The following is a 26,228-nucleotide window of genomic DNA, read 5'->3' on the forward strand; positions in this document are numbered from 1 at the left end:
CTTTTCAATCAACCCTGGTACATACATATCCAATAGTTCAAAGTAATGAAATATCAATTAAATCAAGTACCGAAGTGAAACTTATCTCTCAAACATTAGTAACTATTTTTTTTTTTAAGCATTCTCTTCTATCTTTTACACGTAAAAGGCTAGTTTTCTATTTGTTTTGGTCGTTCATCTGTCAGTCACTAAGTATATCTTCAAAAGAAAAATAGCTATTGACAACACTTCAGACTGAAATCATTAGCTTCATGACTTATCTCCCTGCATCTCAGAATGAAATGTGGTGTAGATAGATAAGTGGATTTCAGTGAGCCCTAGCCATTATTCTGGTTATCTTTAATGCTATGACTAGAGAGAAGCAAAGTATTAATATATATATATATATCACATACTCAATGACCTTTTTAAAAATATTACGCATAGGTTTATGCCATTTATTTCAATAATAAAAGCTTTGGAAAAGTCATTTTCAAAGGCCAAAGAAATGAAAACTATAATACCTGGTTAATCAAAACCACAATTGCAAAAGTGTGTGGTTGTTAGCAACGACACTTTTTTGTCATTATTTGGCCACGATTAGAAAGAAGTCTGGAATTTTGATGTGAAGAATGCATATTGCACCGACCGATTATCAAGGAAGGTCTTGCCTCCCAAGAAGTGCTCGAAATGCCGGAAGACATGGTGGTCTATGGAAGAGACATTAGGGGAATATGGTGGATGAGGAAGGGTTATATACTACAATCATGGAGAGTTTGCAATGTCATTTGAGCGACATTTGCGCATGCAGTCATGCAACATGACATCATGTCTTTTGGTAATTTCTGGATGCTTGCAGGCAATGTTGCCATGTATTTTATGGTGTTCAACACTGTGACGATCCGCAGTAATGTTTTTGCTTTGCCGAAAAAAGATACTGGAAATTAATCCGAACATAAATCACCTTATGATGAACATAACCTAGGGGTTCGAAAATTGTTCTGAACTTTGATCTGTAACTGTCCTGACCATTTACGGTAGTTGTAGCAGATCCATTTTTCACCAAAAGTGACAATCCGATGTAGGAAGCTTTTCTGGTTATTCTTTACACTTAAAAAACTGCACACCTCCCATGGTGATTCTTGTTGGCCGGAGTCAACTCATGTAGCACCAACAACCACAACTTTTCACCTTACCGATTGCATGGAGCCGCCGAACGACAGTGGATTGGTGCATGTCAAACTCATCTGCAGTGGCACGAACACTTTTCAGAGGATCTGTTTCCATAATGTTCCTGAGAAATGCATTCAAACATAACATTGGGCGGTGCCCATGGACCTCGATTTGCAGTGCTGTGTCACTGGAACGAAATTTGACAAATGGTGAATGGTAAATTCGTTCGCCATTCTTGGCTCAAGTGCATTGTTAATATTTTGCTGTGTAGGACGTACATCCCCCCCCCCTCCCCTAGAATCGACCAGTTTCAAATCATAATAAAAAAAATTAACTTGCAATTCTGTATTGTTGTCCGTGGAGCACTTTCATACAACTCTACATAGTAGGTCACTATTCCCTGATTCCCTGATTGTCTGGATACCCAGCTTGTTTGCTTGACGTGTACAGAGTTTATAAAGTTAAAGGTGTAACTTTGGTCCATATCTGGGTTGTATTTCTGAAATGAGTTTCCCACCATACGTCAAAGGAGACATTTCATTCACAGAAACTTAGTTGAAGAAAATAAGTCACAGACCCACTATTAAACCAAATTTCACATTTGTGCGAACTTATAATAAACAGACATATTCACATTTTTCAAACTGCAATCACACTAAGAATTCTGGCTTTGCTAAGGACTAAAGATGCTACAAATGAATCTACACTATAATGTGTTACAATACATGTGTACTACACATGGCACTGTATATAATATTTAGAACACTAAATTAATATATTTTGCACCTGTCAATACTCTATACATTCGATTACGTAAACATATCCAGAAGACAACCTTCTTTGAAATTTGGAGAAATTCAACACGATTACTTTGACTTGTTACGTCCAACTCTGAGATGAAATAATCACTGAAATTAACTTCGATGCAACTGAATGCTTATTTCTGATAGTTTCATTCAAAACTACAACTAAAATCATGTCTTCAATACAAAAATAATTATAGCAATACTTCTATTAAAGATTAGTATAATATCATCTAGTATAGTTACTGTTGCTAGCGGCTGAAAAATGTAATGACGGAATAGAAATTAAATTAACGTGATTTGTTATCACTAAAATAAGTTGTGTCCCTGATTAGCAAGTAGTGTTCTTCTTTTGTAATGGCAAATAGATGGAGGGTGGAGTAGAGAGTTGTTTTGATTGTCTACTGCCTTACGTGAAATAAATAATACCATCTTTAAGTATAATATAAATGAAAATCATACATTTTAGTTACATTTTTATTGTAATATGTGCATAAGAGAAATTTTCCGTCTGTTGTAAGTGCTTGAATTCGGACACCCAGTTGCGAAGTTCAGCTTTAGCTTTAGGTATGTTTCAATCTTCTTACACCTTTTCATATCCAAAAACATATCAAAACACGCCGCACTATGCACACTGAACCACTACCAGGGTTGTACACGCTCACTTTTGAAATGAACTTACGAGGAAGGTCCATAAACCGTGAAAGTTGAATTTTGATGAAAATTAGTGACAAGACTCAGTTCGAGATGCTAAGTAACATAGTAATAGTCACTCGATGCGCAAATGCTTCGTTGAGCTGTTACACCGACGCCATCCTGAATTCCAATAGGCAATGTCCAAGAATACCCTTTTGGCATAAAAATGAAAAAGCTTTTGGTACATCTGACTTCAACATTGTAAACCGGGATAGTGCATCTATATGTGGGAGTACTTCCAGTGCATGATCGCCATCTTGAAAGGCGCCATATTGAATCCCGGTCAAATATGATAAATAGCAAGGGGGTTATGTGGGGTATCAAATAGCACTGAAATTTACTTCTGAATCCATTTCCGTAACCAATGTTTACATATCTGTTTTCAGTTCAGAGTTAGGAGCTCTCTCGCCTACAGGAACATATAAAAATTGTTCGAGTTAGATTTGTGTTATGAAACATGGTCGTGCGAGTAAATGCAGGGTTTTAACTAATGCAGTAATAGTCATTTGATCCACAAGAGCCACTATACCAATAAGATCTTGAGCCTAGTGAGAGAAATCATTAATTAAATTGAAATGCCTGTAGTGAAAAAAGGAATAGCAGCACTGTAATAAATTATACCTATTTCAAAGTGTGATGGAATAGACTGGTGGTCGATGAAACACTTGTTTAATAGTGCTGAAGAGCAGAGAATACCAAAGGGATTGTTCAGATATATATATTAGAAAATCCACTATAATCAGTAGGTCCAGGTCTCCCTTAGCGTAGCGGCCATAAGTGTGGGACGTTGAACTGAATCAAACCAAAAATCTATTTTAGGCAATTTTACATGGTCCATTATATTGTGTTTCCTTCTCCAATCTTGAAACCTTACGCAAATTCCCTCATTGTTGCAGAATATTGCGTTTAGTGTTTCTAGTTTCTTCGCTATTTTAGGTGGTACTTTTAGCTGCCTTACACTGTATAAGAGAAAGCTCTAGTAGTAGAAATTTCTGTGAACGAAGTTGCGAATTTTCAAAAATTGCACAGAAAATGTTATTTTAATGTTGATGACTTACACCTTGGAATAAGTTTACAACCTTCACATAAAAAAAAAAAAACGTTATGTGAATGTTGTAATTTTATTGTAAATTCGTGATTTTGAAAATTAATTACCAATAACGAATAAAAATAAAGTATTTAAAAAATTAAGAAACTAATACAGCATTGGAAAATATGAAACTATTATAATTAAATTAAGAAAAAGTACAGTACGTAGGAGCATGTCTCTGCACGCTCATTATTTATTTTTCGAATGGAAGTGGAGGCAATATAATAGGAAAAAAAAAAAAAAACATTTGCCATCACTAGTGACACGATTTTTTGCTGACATGCGAAAACGCGAAATGTGTCAGTTTTGTGCGAAAACGTTGTGTACCTAAAATATATACTTTTTCATCATTTGTTAAGCCATATAACGCTCGCGATTAAACACGGAATTCTGTCGAATTAGCGAAATTTGCAACAAGTCCCGATATTCCACGAAATTTAATCAAAAGTGACAATTTTTCAACGCAATGTGATGAAAACTCACATTTTTGAGAAAACAGACCGCCATGAGTTTTTGAAATTTTACATGCGAGCTCCAAACGGTATCTACGGGTGAAGTGAATAGTGTGAAAAGAGTGTTGCGCGGTATGTTAAATGAGCATTCAGAAATCGCTAGAAAGTGTCTCCAACTAATGTACACTCCTATCCAAAATTATTGTCGCATGTCTATATATATGTTGTTGTGGGAATGTAATTTGATAACGAATTTGCCCCGTATTTCTTACATTTTTAGTATGTGTATAATCGGCAAAGACATGTATGTGACACATTTCATGTCAAAAAAGCAGTAAATAAGAACAATAAAACGAAAATAAAACTTTCTTGTCCATTTAGCAACATTTTGTTTCGCTCATACTAATTTTCGTATTTATAATTCTCTCCCTATGAAATTTACAACAAATATTCATTTCCCGATTATACACATAGTATCAGTATTAAAAGTATCCTACAAAAGCATTATCAAATTATGTCTTACAAGAAGAGTTATAGATATGCGACAATCCTTTTGGACATGAGTGCATATATCAGTTTCGAATGTTGATGTGGAGAGGGGTCTCTCTTCTTACAATGACATACTTAACGACAAAAGAACAAATTTAACACCAGAAAACATTGAAACAATGCTTAAGTGTTATTTGCATAAGTAAACTGTGAACACTAAAGTTATTTTATCTATTAATGTTCTCTCTGTGTTTTTTTTTTTTCTTTAAATGATACTTTTATTCAGTGGGGATGCTTAGTGTTATTTTTTAAAAACTCAAATATTGTTTGATATAGTCATGCATAAGCTCATATCGTGATGATTGATGAGTGGAAATTATGGTGGAAATAAAAAGTAACTAATTGTAATTGCCAAGGACAACAGTGTTCTCACATTGAATTTTTATTCACGATTTTATCCAGCTTTACGCGTTATTTTTTATAACGAAATTGCGAATTTTTATTTACCACAAAATCGTGTCTCCAGCCATCACATAACAGATTTTGGACTAGAACTTGAGTATTTTTATCATTTTTTTTTTTCCCCTTTTGCAATGGGAAGAATGTCTGTAATGAACTACGAGGCACAGCAAAGCTTGAAGTAAAGCCAGCTTGCAAGGAACAGATCAAATTCTCACTGAAGAAAGGAAAAAAAAAGCCCAGAAGGCCTGATAAACATTCTTTCCCAACTGCGTACATATTTAGATAGAAGAGAGTCAGGAGGTAATACAGGCAGACAGCAAAGGGTTGGGGAGCAGGGAAGGTTTCTAAACCAGAGAACGGAAAACAGGTAACAGAACTAAAAAAGTGAAGAGAACAGGAACGTCAAGGGGAGGAAAGGAGAGGATGTGTGGGATGTACACTAGGGTGGGCCGAAAAAACTCATTTTTTTTATTTCGAAGTTGTAATAGCGCGGAAAAATTGTGAATTATATAGACAAAGAAAAATATATATATATATATATATATATATATATATATATATATATATATATATCAAAATCGGTTGATATCTTCCGGTCGCACATAGGGCCTAAAATTTGTCAAAATATTGAAAATGTTACATTTTTACGAGTTTTTAAAAATATCTTTAATATACTGTTTTTAAACATAATACTTACAGTGCTTTTATTTTTGAACATAAGAACATTGCGATTTATTAAAATGCGAATAAATTAACAACTTCCCATTGCGCAATGATCTCAATGCTATAGAAAAACAGTACCTAAAAAAGATAATCCTGTGACATGATGAGTAACAACGTGCATGGTACTTTTTGACTTGCTCTATATTTAAAAAGCTTAAATGTTTATTAAGCTCATTCAAAAAAGTTTCGTAGAATTATTAAGGAAGAACATTACTCGCTGATTCAAGAACCCGGCTCACTGTACGTTGGCCACGTTACTCCAAATTCTGGAAGCTCTGAAGATATTGTCAAGTCTGTAATTTCTTACCTGTTTGAGCGTGGTATTTCTCTTGAAAATCTAATTGTCATCGGATGTGATGGTACTGCTGTGAATACAGGTTGGAAAACTGGTCTGGTTCGCCGAGTTGAACTTCATTTGAGGAAACCTGTACAATAGGCAATTTGCCTACTTTATTTTAATGAGTTACCATTGCGCCACATGTTTGGGCACCTGGATGGCAAGACAACAGGGCCTAGTACTTCTAAAGGGCCAATCGGTGAAAAGTTAGTAGGCTGCCAAAAACTTCCGGTGGTTAACTTCCAGAGTATTGATTGTCAAATCCCAGAGATAGACAGAAACGTGCTTAGCAAAGATCAAAGGCAATAAAATCAGGAACCTGTAATGAAGATTTGGCTGTACGAGATCCTGGGCACTTATCACATTCGAGGTGGTTGACAAAAGCAAACAGAACTCTCAGATTGTACATTAGTGAAGAAAGCCCCTCACCTGAACTTCAAGAACTAGTTTTGTTTATATTAAAATCATACATGCCAATGTGGTTTACTATCAAAACAAGTAAACACTTTACAGACGGCCCAAAACTTGTTTACCAAGCAGTACAGTCTACCAGGGATTTGCCAAAAACTTTGCTTGATGTTGTCGACCCTGTGATCGAACGGAATGTTTTTTTCGCCCACCCAGAACACTTACTGTTAGCCATGACTCAAGATGACAGGAAACACGTAAGAGAGCTCGGACTGCGAAGAATTCTGAAGGCAAGGCAGAGAGATGCAAGAAGGAGAACAGTAAGAACATTCATGCCACCAAAAATCAACTTTAATGCGAAAGAATACTCAGAAATTATCAACTGGATGGACTGTGAATTATCTTCTCCCCCATTGTTGGCAGAAATCAGTGACGACGAGATCAAATCGCACATCGGCAGTGACTCAATCCCTGACTGGTCGTCACGAAAGCCTCAGGAAAAGTTTGTGGAGCTGAATCACGAGATGCATTTATAAGAACCACTCTGCTGTCCAGATCATCTATGCCTAAATTCACCAGCAAATCAGTCTTCAAAGTACCTTCGGCTACAAAATAGAGAAAAGTACTAATGGACACTGGACTGGACAGGTTCAACTAACATGGACTATTTATCAAAACTCTGTTTGTTTCTTTTTTTTTATAAAAGTAAGTTTATTGTTAAAAACTACATTGTAACTTAAATAAATATTTAAGCTTTTTAAATATAGAGCAAGTCAAAAAGTACCATGCACGTTGTTACTGTTATCACCCATCATGTCACAGGACTATCTGTTTTAGGTACTGTTTTTCTATAGCATTGGGATCATTGCGCAATGGGAAGTTGTTAATTTATTCGCATCTTAATAAAACACAATGTTCTTATGTTCAAAAATAAAAATACTGTAAGTATTATGTTTAAAAACAATATATTAAAGATATTTTTAAAAACTCGTAAAAATGTAACATTTTCAATATTTTGACAAATTTTAGGCCCTATGCGCGACCGGAAGATATCAACTGATCTAAACCAAATTAAAATACAATGTTTTTAGACTCTATTTGAAGACGTTAAAAACTATTACATTACGAAAACATCTAATTCAAAAATTTTAAAAAATAATCGCAAAAATGATTTTTTTTTCATATTTTGTCAAATTTTAGGGTCTATGCGCGACCGGAAGATGTCAACCGATTTTGATAATTTTTTTTATTTTTCTTTGTCTATATAATTCGCAACTTTTCCGTGCTATTACAACTTCGAAATAAAAAAATGGGTATTTTCGGCCCACCCTAATGTACACATATATATGTCACAGTGCATATGTCCATCTGCACATTCGTTCCTCTCCTTCTTTGATTATCTCTTCGCTGACCTGTCTTATGCTCTCCGCTCCTTTCCGCCAGATTACTTCGTTTCTCTTTCCTCACTCTTAACTGTGCAATTGCTGGCATGAAAGTCTTAGTCAGTCTTAATGTGTCTGCATATAAACATTTCATAAGCTTGAACAAAAAATTACGTTTTTAGTTGAATGTCCCACGATTACGCCCTGTAGACTAAAGGAAACGGATGATTCATAAAAGTGAATGATTGTGAAACTGAAGTTTGTACTCTTCTATCGGGAATCGAAACCAGGACCACGTGCACCAAAGGCACATGGGCTAGCCACTAGACCAGCGAGGAAGGCTTGTAGAAGTTCAAGACTAATGTGCAAATAAGATTTTAAATACATTGCAATGTTAGCTTTAGACTCTTCTAACTGCTATACCCTTTGATGTCTGACGCTCAGATTTTGTAATTCACTAATTTCGGTTAGTAATTTACCAACGTATATATACTATGTTTAGATTCCCGATTGTTGTTTGAGAACGTTTACTTGTTAGAGTCGAAAAACTGTTAGTGTTTATTCTCAGTAAGGCATGATACTTATAGAGGTACGAGTAAGGTATGATATTCGCATATTTCCTTTCTTTACTGTTTATTCTATACAAAGTTTTGACATATTAGAACTCACCTGAAGTAGCAGATAAAGCTTCATATCGCCCCATCGTGAATTGTGAGGATTTTTACGCACAATGAACTTTAATGGTGGTTCTCGTTTATCAAGGTCGCAATCCTTGAGCAGGTACTCATTTTTGGCTTCTGTTTTAGTAATCAACTGATGCTTATCATCATTATCTCTAATAATAAAAAAACAAGTAGTTTGTAAAAAATCTTTGCTTTATACTGAATACCAGATAAAAACGTATTTAGTAGCTATTTAACCTTTAAGATTAGAATTACGCAATCATGTGCACAACTACACTTATTTAAAACCAATTAACCAACATTCAAATTAGATAGAGTTCAAACATATCTGAGCGCAAATCCCAAAAGTTAAATCACTTGCCAAATAGTAACACACAAAGAAGCACTCATGAAAGTAGTTCATAATTCATTCGACATTGAATCAACAATCTTAACCAATATTTAAATGTAACCTGCCATTACAATCATACTTTTATCTTTCTTTAGATCTACTATAGTGCCTTCTTCTTTATTCAACATTCTTACGAAGTTTATTTCTAGAATGTGAAGTGGGACCATTTTTTAAATTGTATGTGCTTACGTCTATAAGCTGTTTTGCGAAGTTAATAAAGATTAGAAATGGTGAAACAAATTACGCTTTTCTTTCAAGGGATCATTTAGGTAGAGAATAATGTAAACCATGGGTGTCTACCTAGAGTTTCAAGAGTGGATAAGCTTTTCCACGGTCATAGTTACCTGATATACGGACAATATCTCGCGGCCAAAATATCGCTACCAATAACCTCGCCCCTCAAAATTTCGCTTGGTCAAAATCTCACCTGAAAAAAATCTCGCGGGAAAAACTCTCAATGACGATCTACTCAATGATTTTCTGGGGAAGAAATAATAATAATAATAATAATAATAATAATAATAATAATAATAATAATAATAATAATAATAATAATAATAATAATAATAATAGGGAGGAAAAGAAGGAAGACTCAAGTAACACGTAATTCAGAAATGGTTACTCTAGACCAGTGCTATTCAACTCGCGTACCCCTAGACACAATTCGCAATTCAATTGTGTACCCCTAAAGCTGTTTAAATGAAATTAAATCGAAATGAACTTATTAAACTTAATATACATGTTCTATTGTCAATGAAACACCTATAATAACGAGATGTTTTAGTTCAAATAATATTAGTTATTTTGTTTATTTGCTTGGCTTGGAGACGTGGGATGATATTTATGAACTAACCGACGTGAATGACGTATATGAGAAAATATATGATACTGTACAACATAGTTTTGAAGTAGCATTTCCAATAAAAAATAATTTTAGTAAAATAAAGAAGAAAAAAATAAAATGGATTACACCTGAAATCTTAAAAGCAAACATGGTAAACATACAACTAAATAAAACTAGGAAGCGTTACCCTACCGGGATGAATGAATTAATTTACAGACAACACAAAACTAGTTATAAAAAATTGTTGAAGATAGCGAAACAAAATTATAACAGTAGGAAAATTCTTCAGTCACACAATAAAACAAAGGCAATGTAGAAAATAATTAAAGATGAGCTCAACATGCAAATACGTAGTACCCATATAAATAGCATAATTTATGAGGGCGTGAACATGACAAATCCAAAGGACATAGCAACGTCTTTTAATAAATATTTCACAAATGTAGGGCAAACTCTTATTAAAAACAAAGAAACTAATAAAACTAACTTATCGGAACTTAAAATTAAAAAATGTAATAAATCTATATTCTTGAAACCAGTAACAGAGAGTGAAATAATCATCATAGTAAAACAAATGAAAGATTCGAATTCGGCTGGGTCGGACGAATTATCTAACAATTTACTAGAAAGTTGTTACAAATATTTAGTTAAACCATTATGTTATCTCTCAAATATTTCAATCGCCACAGGAACCTTTCCTGATAAACTAAAGATTGCTAAAGTTAAACGTTTGCACAAAAAAGGTAAACTCAATGAAATAGAAAACTATAGACCGATATCATTGCTACCCATTATAGGTAAAATTCTGGAAAAAATAATGTTCAATCGGGTTATGGATTTCATTAATAAATATTCTATTATATCCAACACACAACATGGTTTCTTGAAAGGTAAATCTACTGACACAGCAATTTTTCATTTTCTAGAAAACTGCAGATGAGAAAAAATTATCTATAGGAATATTTTTAGATCTAACAAAAGCCTTTGATTTAGTAAATCATCATATATTGCTAGAAAAAACTTAGTTGCTATGGTATTAGAGGCTTAGCAAATAAATGGTTTGAATCATACCTTAAAGATCGGAAACAAGTAACTGAAATCACAGGAATAGTTAAAAAGAAAATTCAAAAATGTGTGTCAAGTGAAGAAATTATTAATCGTGGAGTACCACATGGATCAATTCTAGGACCACTTCTCTTTCTTCTTTATATAAATGATCTTTCTGAAAGTATTAATAGTTCATGTGTGACTTTATATGCAGATGATACAAACATAATAGTTAGTGGGAAAGATGAATGCGAATTAGCTTCAAACTGCCAAATGGCAATGAACCAACTTTCAAGTTGGATGAATAAAAATGACCTAATCATTAATGTAAATAAAACATGTGCCTTAAATTTTAACAATGGTAAAAGTAATCAAGCCAATGCAATAATAAAAATAAATAATAAAACAGTTAAATATGTAGAAACTGCTACCTTTCTCGGAGTTAAAATATCTAATAATTTCAACTGGAAACCACATATAGAACATGTAAGAAGTAAGCTAAGCAAACTATGCTATGCAATTAGATGTGTAAGAGATAAGATTAATGTAAAAACAGCTAAGTGTATATATTACTCAAATTTTCATTCTACAATAAAATATGGCTTGATGTTCTGGGGAAATGCACCTAAAAGTATTGCTATCTTTAGGCTACAGAAGAAAGTAGTAAGAATACTTGCAGGAGTAAAATGGAACTCTTCTTGCAGAAATATTTTTAAGGAACTTGGAATAATGACTCTTCCCTCAATGTATTTGTTCGAAATATTAATATATTTGAAAAAACATAGTAGTGAATTTATTGTTAACAAAGACATTCATAGTTATAACACAAGAAGTAAAGACGACATTCACTTGCATGCACATAGGACAAATATATACAATAAATCAGTTACGCACAAAGGTATTCTATTATACAATCTACTTCCATCATGTATAAAAAATCAGGTCTCTGTCAATAGCTTTAGATCCAAACTTAAAAGGTACTTGATAGAACATTGCTTTTACTCGGTTGAAGAACATGTAGAAAATAATTCGTATACGTAAAATTAAATGTATAGTAAGTAAATTAGTGAAACCATAAGAATCTATATGTAATAATAGTATGTATGCTTATGTATACTGGTATATATATAAATGACATGTCCAATTTCGTTGTATGACGATGAACGGATGCAATAAATTATGATTATGATTATGATTGATAAAAAAGAGGGCAAATAGAGACACACACACAAAAAAAGTGTGCCAAACAAAAGACTATTTACAGGGGAATAAAGTGCACATCCGAAAAAATTGACATGGGAAATTTCAAAACATATGGGAGACATCCAGTTCTACTGAGGAGGATTTTCCCCTAATCCTCCATGATAATTCGTACACTGAGGACAATGTTAAAAACTCAGAACTAAAAGCAACTTTACAAAGGTCACACATTGATACGTTATCGAATTTCATTTGCAGTGAACTGTCAACAGAAATTTCCAGCAGACCCCCAGAAGCATTACGTACCCCCAGAAACATCTTCGCGTACTCCCAGGGGTATGCGTACCCCGGTTGAATAGCACTGCTCTAGACACTTGAAGCGTAAAAAATTGACATTCAAAATGAATAGATACATAATCCTAAAATAAACTCAAACCAAGAGAAATCTTATCCATCGAATCTAGTTTCATCCTTCATTTGTTTCTTCCTGAAAAATTAAGAAATCTATATCGTACAAGTTCAAACGAACTCATCCGATCAGGATCAAAGTTAATATGGTGATAGCCTTGACCTGCTATATAAGAGTATGAAATATGTTCTGCGAGTTGTCAAATTTTGCGCCTCGTATTCCAAAACAAAAAACTCATATATCAAACTCATCCGATCGGGATCAAACTTGGCATGGTGGTAGACCTTGATCTGTTTTGCTGGCGTGTGAAATATTATTTCACAAGTTATGAACAAAAGCGAATTTCTAAATTACTGGACATGCAAAAACATAATAAATGTCATTTAAATAGCAATGAAAGGTTGATCTTGGGCAGAACAAATAAAAATCTATGGGCATTTCACTTGTAATATAATTATCTATGTGTTACCTCTTAAGTTTATAGCTATGGCGATATATAAAGCACTCTACTGAAGAAGTCGTTATGGTGATATTTAGTATTGATGGGACTTTTCTAGATGAGATTACGTCTCGTGAGGTTCTGATCAGGCGAGATTTTGGTCAGCGAATTTTGGCCACACAAGATTTTCGGCTGCAAGATTTTGGCCGCGAGGTTCTGTACCCAAACGTAGCTACCTTCTTATGAAAAAGAAATAAAGTTGAGTGCGGTAGTAAAATTGTATCAGGGTTGCCAGGATGTAAAATGGTCAGATTATACTCTTTTTAATTTCTTTGAGTTTAACATCCCATGATTATGCACCAAAGTTAAGGGAGACGGTGCTGATGAAATGGATGATAATTGTGAAATGATGAAAATAGGAGGAAATAGCCCGTGAAAATCTACGCAGACGGTGTTTGTCCATCACAAAGCTCATTTGGTTGGAGCTGCAATCCAACGTGCCAGAGGTGAGAGCTCTACCACTGAACCACCGCGGCCTATCAGATTGAAAAGAACTTTACCATTTGTTTATCGAGTTTCATGTTCCACTATAACATTCTGAAAGTACAGGTTGAGGAATTCACAAATTGCTATAATGAAATAAATAATAGTACCATATAAAAATACTCATGCTCAAGGCAAGACCAGAAATCTAATCCTAATCTTGAGTAACGCCTTAAATATAACTATACCGTAAAACTAAACTCATAAACTCATTTTAATTATCTGTAATAGTGTCATGGCAGTAGAGCTCTTTCGTGATTATATGACTAGGATGTGTGTCTTCTGTGCGGATGATCCGGATTCGATTCCCCGTGGGAGTTCACGGGTTCGGATACACGTTAAGCTATAAGCCCGTTTCATAAAGCCTCGATGCCGAAAAGGACGTTAAACTCTAAGCCAACCAGTCTTTGTGACATTATTTTTAGCTCCTATGTGAATGCAAGTGTAGTTCTTTATTTTAGCTTGGTATCTCTCCTCACCTATACTATTTTAATTGTGCTCTACAAAATACATAAACAAATGAAAATAAACAAAATAAGACACGTGTGATTTGCAGTAGTCAGAAACTGCAGTACTTCTTGAGAAGTAAAAATTTACATAGTTTCTTATCTATTAATATATGTATTGTTAAAAAAAAAACCCTGGCCATCTACTACACTTACGACTTTCTACCCACAACCGTAGACCCATTATTTACGAATAAGCCCTGCACTGAGGATTTAAAAGATATAAAGTAAATTAGCCTTTTACTCATATCATGTGAAACAAAAACAATCATCATTATTTCATTTTTTGAAGTTTGTCGGACACCTATAAACAATTAGGCAACTTTATACATTTGTAAGTATTTAAAAACAACGAAATTGCACGCTTTAATTAAAGAAAAAGCAAAATTGCAATATGCTTATTCGATAATGTACTTCAATTTCGAGCGGGTAACACTGCTGGGATGTACAAAAAAAGAAAACAAATCTCTGCATTGCTTAGGAAAATGCCTCGAAGGTTGCTCCAAACCAATTGTGTCACGTACGATCTGAACAAATTAAACATCGAGAAGGTTCTGTTAGCCCCTTTCATGGAAGATTTGTTTTCAGTAGTCGCTTCAGCAGAAATAGTTGATTTTTAGTAAAAGTTAATCCAACGACAATAACATTAACTTTTTGAAAGAAAATAAAAGCTGTGCTCGAAATTATTTAACAATTTCCTGTTTAATAATAATAAACTAATGTCATGCGTTTTTTCATGAGGTTTTGTTTGGAAAAAAATCAGAATAAAAAAACATGTATATAACTGCTTGTGATAAAAACTGCAAAAAAGCACTGGCGAAAAAATAAAAGTTTTTACAATAAAAGCGAATACGAAACCTAAATTATTTTTCTTTAGAAACATGACTGAGGGTAAGTAAAAAAAAGGCCTTCTAAGGTTCTTTGGTCTCGGAATCACCACAAAACTTTTACTCATGCGAAGAATATTTGCACTTCACATTAGACTGAAGAACCATGTAGAAGACATATTCGAAGGAAATGTCTACAGATACATTCCACGAAAAAGAAAAATCTTTTTTTATGAAGCCTGTCTATATACGCTCTCCCCAATTCACAGTCCGCGGCGGAGAGCGTTTAAAGACGTAACAGCATCTACCTTGAGTTTAAAATTTAGAAATACTGGAAAGCTTGTGATTATTATTATCGACATTAATATAAATATTTTATTGCTTCACTATACATAATTATACTGTAGATTAAGATACATATTTTTTCCAGTAAATAATATAATAATTACCTGCATTTATCACAAACAGGATAATCATAATTTTGGAATAAAAATGAATCATCAAATTCTTCTTGGCATTCTTCACATGTTGGTTTATCTGGTTTCACTATTGGCGCAGGCTTTTCCTTTATTTTCAACTGAAACAACAAGAACTTATAACCATTCACACAAAAATGTTATGTATAATTAGCTCGAAACGTAAAGCTCCCTACCCCATGGACAAACATCCTCATTACTGTAAGAATACCTCGATATAAATTCTGCTGGAAGCACAAAGCTTTAAATACAAATCCGAATTGCGGTTCAAATCCCACTTGAACAGTACGGATCGTTCTTCTTCATCATAGAGTTCCGTAAATTGTAAAGCGAAAATCTCACAAAATTGATAACCAAAGTGGTTACAAAATTTACAAAAAAAAAAAAAAAAAAAAAAAAAAAATCCTTAACTTATCCTTGTTTTCCACAACTCTGTATAGTTAGTTACATGATGAAAGTTTCGTCATATATGAAAGGAAAAAGTCACACTGAGACACTCATCGAGAAAGGATAAATGTATATACCGTCTATATCTAAAACTGGCCGTCTATATCAATGATATATTTTTAGAAAAAACAATCAGTTGTATTATGTAATTCATTTCACTTCTCCAAACGCTTTATTTCCACATCAATATTGGGTTTATCTTCCATTATTTTAATTCTCTTCGTTTCAAGCTCATTCAGAATAATCTTTATTTTCCAGTTTTCAACTTCTTTTTTATCCCTTTTCCTCTCTTCGTTAATTAGTTGCTTCTGCGAAGCGTGCAATTTCGTGCATAATGAATTATGGACTTTTTTTTTGTGAATAGCTTCTCAAAGTCACAAAAAGAAGCTACTATATCGTACACAAGTCTGCGCGCTATTGAAGTTCGTTCTTTTACATAATCTGCTACACATTGCGCATTGATTGAAAATTCTCCTTTTCGATTTGAATTTTCAAGAGAGAAATCAAGACCACTTTATCAACATCTCTTGAACCATTGCACTCTGAAGTATCCAATTATTCAGTCAAAAGTTACTCAAACGCTAACTAGTTCTAGAATACCAATATATATATATATATATATATATATATATATATATATATATATATATATATATATATATATATATATATATTGCAATGGTATATATATTTTTACAATTTGGATTTTCACAAAACTTTTTGAACTGCCTCACAACTCCATCTGCCCTATTGCCACCTAACACGTAACCAATTATTTTCAAGAAGTTCAGCTAAAAGAGATTTCATGCGATTCAATTCAACATCAGTTCAGATTACTTCTTAAAGGCAGTATGCGAAGCAAAAACCAAAACATGAACGTTTTTCACTGAAAAGAAGATTTTCTTTATTTTCCTGATCAATTCTTCTTATACATGAACTTAAACAACTAAAAACTTCTGGTTTTACACTTTTGCATCACATATTTTATCGCAACCGATAAAGTGTTGTAAAGAAATGGACAGAGATAAGCGTCAGTCTGAAATTCAGCAAGGAAAATTCCTCTTTCTGAAGCAAGTGCTTCAAAAAATGTAAGATCAGAAATAACCATTTTATTTTCTTCCAACTTACCTACGCGACCAGCTCCAAGGGCTGGAGCCACTATATCCTTTCTAAGACCCTGAATATACAACAGAAGACAGGGATGAATATCAAAGGATCGCTATGCAATACTACTATTTTCAAACACAGAACAACATTTTACTTGAAAATTTTCTGAGCCTCTATGGATGTACTCGGCAGGCACGGCACATTGAAACATTCTTAAATAAGTTACGTAAAACTCTTAGAAATTCAACGATTCTCCAGTTTGTTACCTCAATTGCACACTTAAATGCTCCATGGAAGGTAAGTAACCTACAGTTTTCTATATCAAGTGTTACACGATCATTTGACGACGTCTTAATATTTGACATGAAAGTATGCAGACACGTAAAATTTACATTGGGCTCATTCATTGAAACTTTGAACATCTTTTTTAAGTTCAACGGTAAATGCATCTCTTTGAAAAGCAATTAAAAGATCACAGGGCTCATAGTGGTCTGTCTCTTCTAAATAGTTGAAAAGTAACCAAAACCACATGAAAAAGTGACCAGAATCTCATCAAAAAGTAACTTTAAACCTTGATGCCAAACTTGAGCATAAATTGAAGTTTACATTTTTTTTTTTTTTAAACCCAAATAGGGCCGGCTGGATCATGGCTGAAGTAAGTAAAGTTTTAACATATTTCGAAAACTTGGCAGAAGGCTTCGTTCTCAGTATTTCCTTGTTAATTTTGAGATTACATAGCCATTTGAGTCCGTTATGGAAAGCCATTCACTTCTAAAATGGCACTTGCCCATTATTAACAATCAATGCCACTAGTATACAACACATCGGCTCTAGTCTAACCCGAAACCACCCAACTGATGGGGTGAGGGAAGACAAGGCCGAAATCTCAAATCAATCAAGGTTCCCCGCCGAGCGCAACACGAAATTCACAACACCCTCAACCAGTCTCAACCATCTCCCCTCTGCCCCCGATCCCAAATTTTATAGACCTGTGATCCAGGTGGCAAACTGTGATTGGTTGAGGGTATAGAAAGGATCGCGTCGCTAGTGCGTGAGGGCACATCAGCTTTATCTTACAAAGTAGAAACATGAAATATATGAGTTCAATTGATAGAAAAGGTAAGCAACAAACAATAACACTGGAATTCTAGATATATTTCAGTTAAGGCAGTAAACAACTGCCTGATTATCACAATACACATGAACAAAACTAGGATAATACAAAACAACACTAATGGCTGCTGCTAAGTATTCCATAACAAAAATGAGAGATTTTTGAAATTGCACTTAAGCCAAAATAGTACCATCATCATGAACCACCGCTATGAGTTGGGAGTGGCGTCAGAGAACAAGATAATGGATGTATGCACTGCGGGAGGCCAAATTGGTCTCGGTACACTACAAATACGTGAACAAAAATAATACGCTAATGGAAAACAGGTCTGATTTAACACTGCCCAGGCTAATGGGTATGACATATTGGTGAGTGGAGTACACCAGACAATATATCCAGCTAACATTTGAACACGTTTAGATTTGAACATATGCCATGGGCATGATTTTACAGTGTCAAGGTAGCGCTCTTGTATAGACATTTGGTTGTTGTCAAGATCCACTTACACTCCCATATATATGTGAGAGCATAGGTGAGAGCACGGACAGGTTGTAATATAGATTTTTGTAGAAATCAATAGTTAGACTAAACAAATGCATAACAGAATGTTTTGAAATATTCAAATTCATCACTTACTCTAAGAAGAACATATAAGAAGCATAATACAAGATTAACATGATGAACCGCACAAACACACACACAAACGTGGAGCGAAGCGTTAACTATTACGATAGAAAACTAAAAGACTATTACAATAGAAGAACGAATAGACACAGAAGGGCTCTCAAACCCACCTTGAGCTTAAGCACCCACCACCCACCCACTGCGCTTTAGAAAGAATGAAATGAAATCTTTGAGTTTTACGTCCCACGGTTATGCCGGTTAGGCTAAAGGAGACGGTGATTATGAGAAATGAATGAAATGGTGGAATGAAGAAAGTGGGAGGAAACGGGAGAACCCCGAGAAAACCCACGCACACGGTGTTTGTCCACCACAAAGTTCACTTGGCGGGAGCAGGGTTTGAACCCGAGACCCCAAGCACCAGAGGTGAACGCTCTACCACTGTGCTTTAGAAAGAATAAAGGCTACAGTGCGAATAAACCTGACTTGGTTCACATGGCAGCAAGTACTGAAGTTTTCAGAAGAGTAATAAGTAACAAGTTTCTGCCTTTTTCATTTATTTTTATAATATTTTTCTTAGAAAACTGCCAATGCAAAACAAATCACACGAAAAAATGACTTTACCCCCCCCCCCCCAAAGTAATTTTTAGGGACAAACATGAAAAAAAGTAACTTTTAGTGACCAACTTGAAAAAAAGTAACATTTAGTTAAAAAAAAAAAAAGTCACTCGCTATGAGCTTTGAGATCAGAAGCTGCAGAATTACCTAAGAAGCGCCGGTGTCACATAACACGTGCACATTTGCCTTTTCATGGTACTCAGAATCGCACATTTACATCTCCTTCAACAACTGAACTAGTTCACTTCTAGAGTATGGCGATAATACCTATAAACAAAAGTGTATGCAATTTTTCTCACGTTGAATTTTCTGGCAATTTCATTGTCTGGGAACGTAAGTTTGTATACTTTGACATCTTTAACAAAAGTGAATATTGATGTATGTCATTACACTTCGAATATATCATAGTAATTCTGCTTTCGTATTTTTTTAAATACAAATTTTTGTAAACTACTTTGTTTTGTCCCCGAACTTGTACTCACTTGCATCACAGAATCCAGATTTGAGCACGCAACATCACCAGAAACACCTTATATTCTCTACAGATGAGGTACAAATAGGATGACACTCCAAGTCAGAAGGTCTGTTTGTTTTCTTGATAGCATTTCCTACTATTGAAATATTGAAATGGACGTGGCTATTTGCATATGGTTTTTACCTTTCATTTGATTTGTTACCGTTTGACGTCCGATGTTACTCATCGATTAGATGCTTCGGCAAATGTTGCAGCGAGCAGCAAATTTGTTACCTGCACTTCCCGAATCCACGATAAAAAAAATATCTAACAACTAGGTAGAATTGAATGTGGTCTTGGAATATTTGGAAACTGACATGCTTGTTACATGCACGCAAACACTGGATACAACGAACACACCGAACTTCACTTTCGATCTTGCCTCTACAACTTGAACCATGCTAGACCAGCAGAAACTTGTAACATTGTGCATTATATATGAGTATACGTTATATACAGGGATAATTAAAGACATTGTTTTCTGTAACCACGATTTAAAATATTGGTATCCTACTAAAGCAGATTGAAAATCGGTGGCACTAGCGCTCTCACACAGTTTCTGGAAGCAGTACGATTATGATTGTCATATTGCCATGTAGAGCCATTCATGATGAGTGAGAAACTCAAACTCGACCGTCTTTGACTTCTGATAGTATTCAATTCATGTCAGCTAAAATATATATGGCGTAAGTTGATTTTCTAGCAAAGTTGTTTTTGAATATGAGGTACCTTTCGTATAAATACCACAGTAATCCGTGTAAGGGCACTTTTCACCCCCTTATCCGGCCATACCCTTTAGTTAAAATATATACAGAATCTCACCACGCAACGACCATGATAAATCTTAAGGAAATAGTGGAAAGAAATTAGATTATTTATGTTTCCGGTATTACTGTGTTACGTTTCAATTGTGTTTTTTGTCAGCGTATGAAATCCAATCTACTATGCGAAATAGCGTTCTAAAAACAAACAATATTGTACTAAACTATTGTGCTTCGTAAGTATACGATGTGATGTGAAATGGATGAAAGTAAATTAAGACGGTACATACGTATCACTGTTTAAAAAAGGACGAAAAGTACCTGTTCGTTTTGTTGTTCTTCCAAATCCTTTTCATCTAAAAGAAATCCTCCACCTGTATCTATAAACCTGCTTCCCTGTATTTGAACGACATGCTTCGTGGCTTTTTCTGGAGATCTGTAATTAATTATGAGTGTATTAATTTAAAACATATTCTATATTCATGTATATAATCATAATATTTAATTTCAATGAAACTATAAATGAGAAAGCTACTTACCAACTGTGACCTCCAAAATTTTTATATGGTTATGGTATTCAGAGAGCACAGCTATATAAGGCCTTCAGTTACATATTCGTTGAAAGACGTTAACAGTCAAATGAACCAATCTTTCTACTACGTATTATGAGTTTATTGAACAATCATCAATACATAAATTTCGCTGCCTTTAGTGGCAACGTTGTCAAGACCTTCGTACGATTTAAAAAAAAAAAAAAAGTTAACTGTGGAAAGGACGAACAGGAATTACAAGATAGAACTATGTATATTAATATATTAGTGTCAAACATAACAGACGACGTGTGGCTTTTTTCTTTACTTTTCATAATCGTTGTGTCTTTTCTTTTGTAGAAGTGACGATGGTGGGAACTCCGATGATATCTGTGGTTTATAACTGAGTCCCTGTGGCGTAAATGGTACGATGTCTACAGTTACTCACGAACTAGATGGCTCGGGTTCGATACTCAGTGAAGCAGGATTTATTTTCTCGTTTTACTCTCGCCCAAAGCGGCTAAGAGATTCATCCAGTCTGTACCAAATGGGAAAGAATAGGAGACAACACCTTCACTCCGCCCATGGGAAGTGTTAGGAAATTAAGTTGTTATTCAAAGCTGGCGAATAGCTGCTTGATGTGTAGTGTCATGTTCATGGGCGGCGATTAGGGTGGGCAAAGGGGGGAAGTTGTCCCCCAACTTTTTTGAAATTACCCATTAGTGTATATAGTTTCATTAGGAAATATAAAGTTTTGTATGTATTATTGGTTCATAGAATAAAAATGGTGCCATAAAATATTTGTCGTTCCATTAGTACGTATTGGTTGTCTTCCCGTGTCCCGTGAAATTAAGAAAGCTACAGGAATTGCGTTTGAACTGCCCCTAAAAATGGCCCCAAAATTAACCTATTGGAGCGCCACAATTCGAGCGTACTTTCATTTCTTCTTGCAAGGGCTCGATATGTTAGTCAGCCGCTCTGGAACTAATTGAGATAACATTTCGCAAGAAAAGAAGTCCTTCACAAGTTATTCTTTAATTGCACAAAAATCAACAGTTCCTAAAATGTATTTTCTTCTTTCTAATAATAAGGAATATTCTGATTTATTTTTTTCAGTTTAACATCCTGTTCAGCAGCGAAGTTATATGAGACGTGGACTTAATGATCAACATGGAGTCCGAACCATGTAAGCGCCCCCCCCCCCCGGGAATCGAGCCCGGGTCTCCCACGTCAAAGGTGTGTACGCTAACCCCTTAGCCACGAAGGAGCTCAGTAAGGAATATTAATTTTGCAGTGTAATATAGGAGTTTAGGGGTGTACAGTTTAGTAAATTCAGCATAATATAGGAGTTTAGGGGTGTACAGTTTAGTAAATTCAGCATAATTCTAGGTTTTAGGATTATTTTGTATAACTGAAATGTGGAGTGACTCTAGTAAGTATTGCTGAGTTTTGATATATTCCAAGAAAGTGAAAACTGTACTTAATGGCAGCGAACATGTTTCGGGAAGCTGCAAAAGTATTTCTTTAAATGTCGTAGCATATGCCTGTAGTATTCCCTGTCATTCTAAGAGTAACAACACATATAATAGCATGCGTGGAATTAAAAATATAAGTTGTTCATTAATTTCCAGTATCAATATAATTTTTGCAAAACAAGCCTTATTATTCATTACTATAATTATTTGATTAATATTATCCTTTCTGTTTATTTGTTTTGCAAATTTGTTATTAAATAGGCCCCTAATCTGATCACACAATTTTCCAGACAGATATTCATGAGCAAGGAATCAAATCTCTTCTTACACCTTTGTTGTTTAAGAGTACAAAGGGCTAGTATCTACTTGAGTTGCTCTTGTCAATTTACTTAATAAAATATGAAACAAGATATACGATATTTCAACTGAAAAAGACAGTATCCTAATAGTTATACACAGGGCCTTAGGTGGTGCGGGGCCCGATTAGAAACATTTTGCGGGGCCCCAGGTTTACAACTAACTTGCACCAAGGTAGTAGAACATATATATATACACATTGCTCTCCCTGCTGGTCTAGTGGTTATACCCATTTTCCCTTATAACGTTGGGGCCACGGTGGCTCAGTGGTAGAGCGTTCAACTCTGGTGCTTGGGGTCCCAGGTTCGATCCCAGCCCCGCCAAGTGAACTTTGTGGTGGACAAACACCGTGTGCGTGGGTTTTCTCGGGGTTCTCTCGTTTCCTCCCACTATCTTCATTCCACCATTTCATTCATTACTCATCCTCATCGTCTCCTTTAGCCTAGCCGGCATAACCGTGGGACGTAAAACTCAAAGATTTCATTTCATTTTTTTTTTTTCCTTATAACGTTTTCCCATCTGCAAAATGTTTTGGTGAAAACGTTCACCCTGTTCAATGTTTTTTAAAGAGAAATAACTCAAATGGAAATACAGACAGTCAATGAATTTTAAAATACACATTTCACCCTTGTGCCTCGCAATTTTTCAAGAAGGTTCTGTACCAGTATTTCATAGTTTTCTTCTCTTACAAGTAAACTTATTGATGTCGAAATCTAGTTTCTGGACAAAACTTGGCAGAGAAGTATGAAATATCAAGAAACGAATGTAAGCAAAATTTAAAGCGCTTCCGTCCATAAAACGGCCGCAGTGGCCAAAAACCTGATTGTTCAGAATAAGCCATAATAATGTGTTTCAAGTTTGAAAATTTAATTTTATTTGTAAAACGGATGAAAAACAAAAACACATTAACCGACACTGGGAGGAAGTAAACATCTATTTGAGGGTGTGAGTATTATGGCCATCTTGTATCTCGCTTGACATTTTTAAATAGGAAGGCGGTCATGTAATATATCAAATTAGGTTAGAATTTTACGAGAAATAGAATGGTGAAGTCTATGGTTCCATAAGCTTATATTTGTAAGACATAATGCAATGCATATTGATATGAATTCATTGGTTCAAAGATTTCTTAAGAGGTTTTTGAAAAGAATTCAAGTCAGAGAATCCTAATGAGAACATCGTAAGTAGCTACTTATGAAAGGTATAATCAGCTTGAAATCGTTATCAACTGCAGACGAAGAAATGGCGATGAGATGACACAAACCTTAAGAACTATTATTAGGCAATAGAAAAACACAACCAAGCTAATATATATCTATTTGAAAAAATTCCATTTTGAAAACGTTAGCCATTCTGACAGACTGGAGTGCTTAGGGAATGATACCAACCACAGTATGTTTGCTGTTGTGTTGAAAGATTTTATGCCAAGTTTTGTCTCTATGTATGGAATGGTAAGGCAACCTTTCGATAAAATTTATTTTAGAATGGTTGAAAACGCTGACAATATGGGTGCTTGTGGGTTCACACTAACATAATACAAACTTAGTATGGGTCGCAGTCTAATTATGTTCGCTAATGCTGCAGACTTCATGAGAAAATCTTGAATGTTAACATTGGTTGGCAATACTGCTAAACTGGAGTGCTTGGAAGACGGAGACACTCACATTATGTTTGCGTTGTCCAATGCTGCTTGTGTCGCATTTGTTCTATATTCGGTCAATGGCACGCACGCCATTTGCAACATTATGATGTTTACGCTTAGTTGGCAAACTGACAAAATAGAATGGTTGGAAGATGGTAACACTCAACGTCTTTTTGCTATAGTGTCGTGTGATGTTTCTGTCAAGATTGCTGTATAAACGTCTCATCGTACGGAACCTGGTTTAGAACTTCCCATTTTCACAATTGGTTGGCAACACTGACAAACTGGGATACTTGGGAGAGGAATACGTCCACAGCATATTTTCTCCAATGACGAATTATGTTTATGCCACGTTTCATGGATATACATCCAGTGGTACAGAAACAATTTTCCACTCTGTATTTACAGTTTGTTGGCAACACTGACCAAATGGGTATGTCTGGGTGCAAAGTGATATTATCAAACCATTGCTCGAGTGACGTTCTAGCAGTGAGTCAAAAAGGAACATGATGGGCTCAGACACTTACATTTTTATTCTATCGAATATGCCATGCATCGGGTGATAAACACCAACAAACCGACCCCTTATAGGGCCAAGTTGCGGTTTTGCCCGTGATTTGAAAACGGTTTCATACTTTCTCATGGCAAGAACTTTCAGACAATATATAGGTTTTCCCCAGGTACTTGGTCCCGGTATGGTATCATCCCTACTTAGTGGGGTGTTCAAAACAAAAGAGGGTGTGCACCCAAAATAATGATATACATTTTTACACAAACTCAAAGAAAACAATATTTTTATGGCAAAGGGTGTGTGTAAGGAAATTTGAGAAATATTAGAGGTGTTGCGGGTATGCAGAATACTCAATGGACATATCTATTTTTACAACTGAAGTTGTAAACGTATAAAAAGTAAAGAAACTACTCCAGCATTAAATTCAGAAAATATGTACTTATACCCGGAAACTGAATACAAACTATTCATTTCCTTGTTAGGGAGAGGCCATACCCTCCTTTATGGAGTCCATGGATGTACCTGTATTGCAATGTTGGTATGTGTACTTGACAACCGAGAGTAGCAGAACCATCTTAATGATACCATAGCCATTTGTTTGGGGGCCCCGCGAGCAGTGTGGCATGTATTAATTATATGTATTAGGAGCAAAATTTAGTCATAGGGGCCACAACACACTTGTTTGCTCTGGGGCCTAATATGATGTTAAAACGGCAGTGAAGAGTACAGTAGATTAGACTGGACAGCAGAGTAGACGGCACATGCGCGGGGCCCGATTTGGAGCAATAGGTCCAATCGGCTTAAGGCCGGCCCTGGTTATACAACCTTCGTCAAACAAAGTGTTACAAGCAACCAGGAAAACTAACATTGATATCAAATATTCAGATCATGTCTTGTCCCCCTTCTCCCCATTTTTAACGTCCAACCGCCGCCACTGGTCATGTTATATATATAAAATAAGACAAACAAGCAGTTTGTTTTTGTTGTTCACTTGACTTGAAGTGAGCTTCTGAATATGTACGATGTTAAGATAGGATTTATTATAATTAGGGAATATAATGATATGAAAGGACTTCGGATTTTTGCATATTTGCATGTTTTATTCCTGATGTGATATTAGTATGCACTTGAAACATAAATTCGTTTCAGCTGTTTTGGGATAAAATAGTAGT

The 26,228-nt window shown here is 35.0% G+C and overlaps 1 protein-coding gene across 6 annotated transcripts in view; it reads right to left on the reverse strand.

The window, feature by feature from the left end:
- Xpac (DNA repair protein complementing XP-A cells homolog Xpac) overlaps positions 1–26,228 on the reverse strand; it is a 49,005-nt gene that overhangs the window by 11,250 nt on the left and 11,527 nt on the right. For all 6 annotated transcript variants that reach the window (XM_081747385.1, XM_081747390.1, XM_081747392.1 and 3 more), the window contains exons 3-5: positions 20,863–20,977; positions 15,333–15,460; positions 8,664–8,829 (exon numbers count right to left, since the gene is read on the reverse strand). In XM_081747385.1, coding sequence (XP_081603511.1) covers positions 8,664–8,829; positions 15,333–15,460; positions 20,863–20,977 — 409 coding nt within the window. The remainder of the gene's footprint in view (positions 1–8,663; positions 8,830–15,332; positions 15,461–20,862; positions 20,978–26,228) is intronic.

Source organism: Thermobia domestica, chromosome 2, assembly GCF_964235325.1.
Source record: "Thermobia domestica chromosome 2, izTheDome1.hap1.1, whole genome shotgun sequence".
In the NCBI taxonomy this organism is placed as follows: Eukaryota; Metazoa; Arthropoda; class Insecta; order Zygentoma; family Lepismatidae; genus Thermobia; species Thermobia domestica.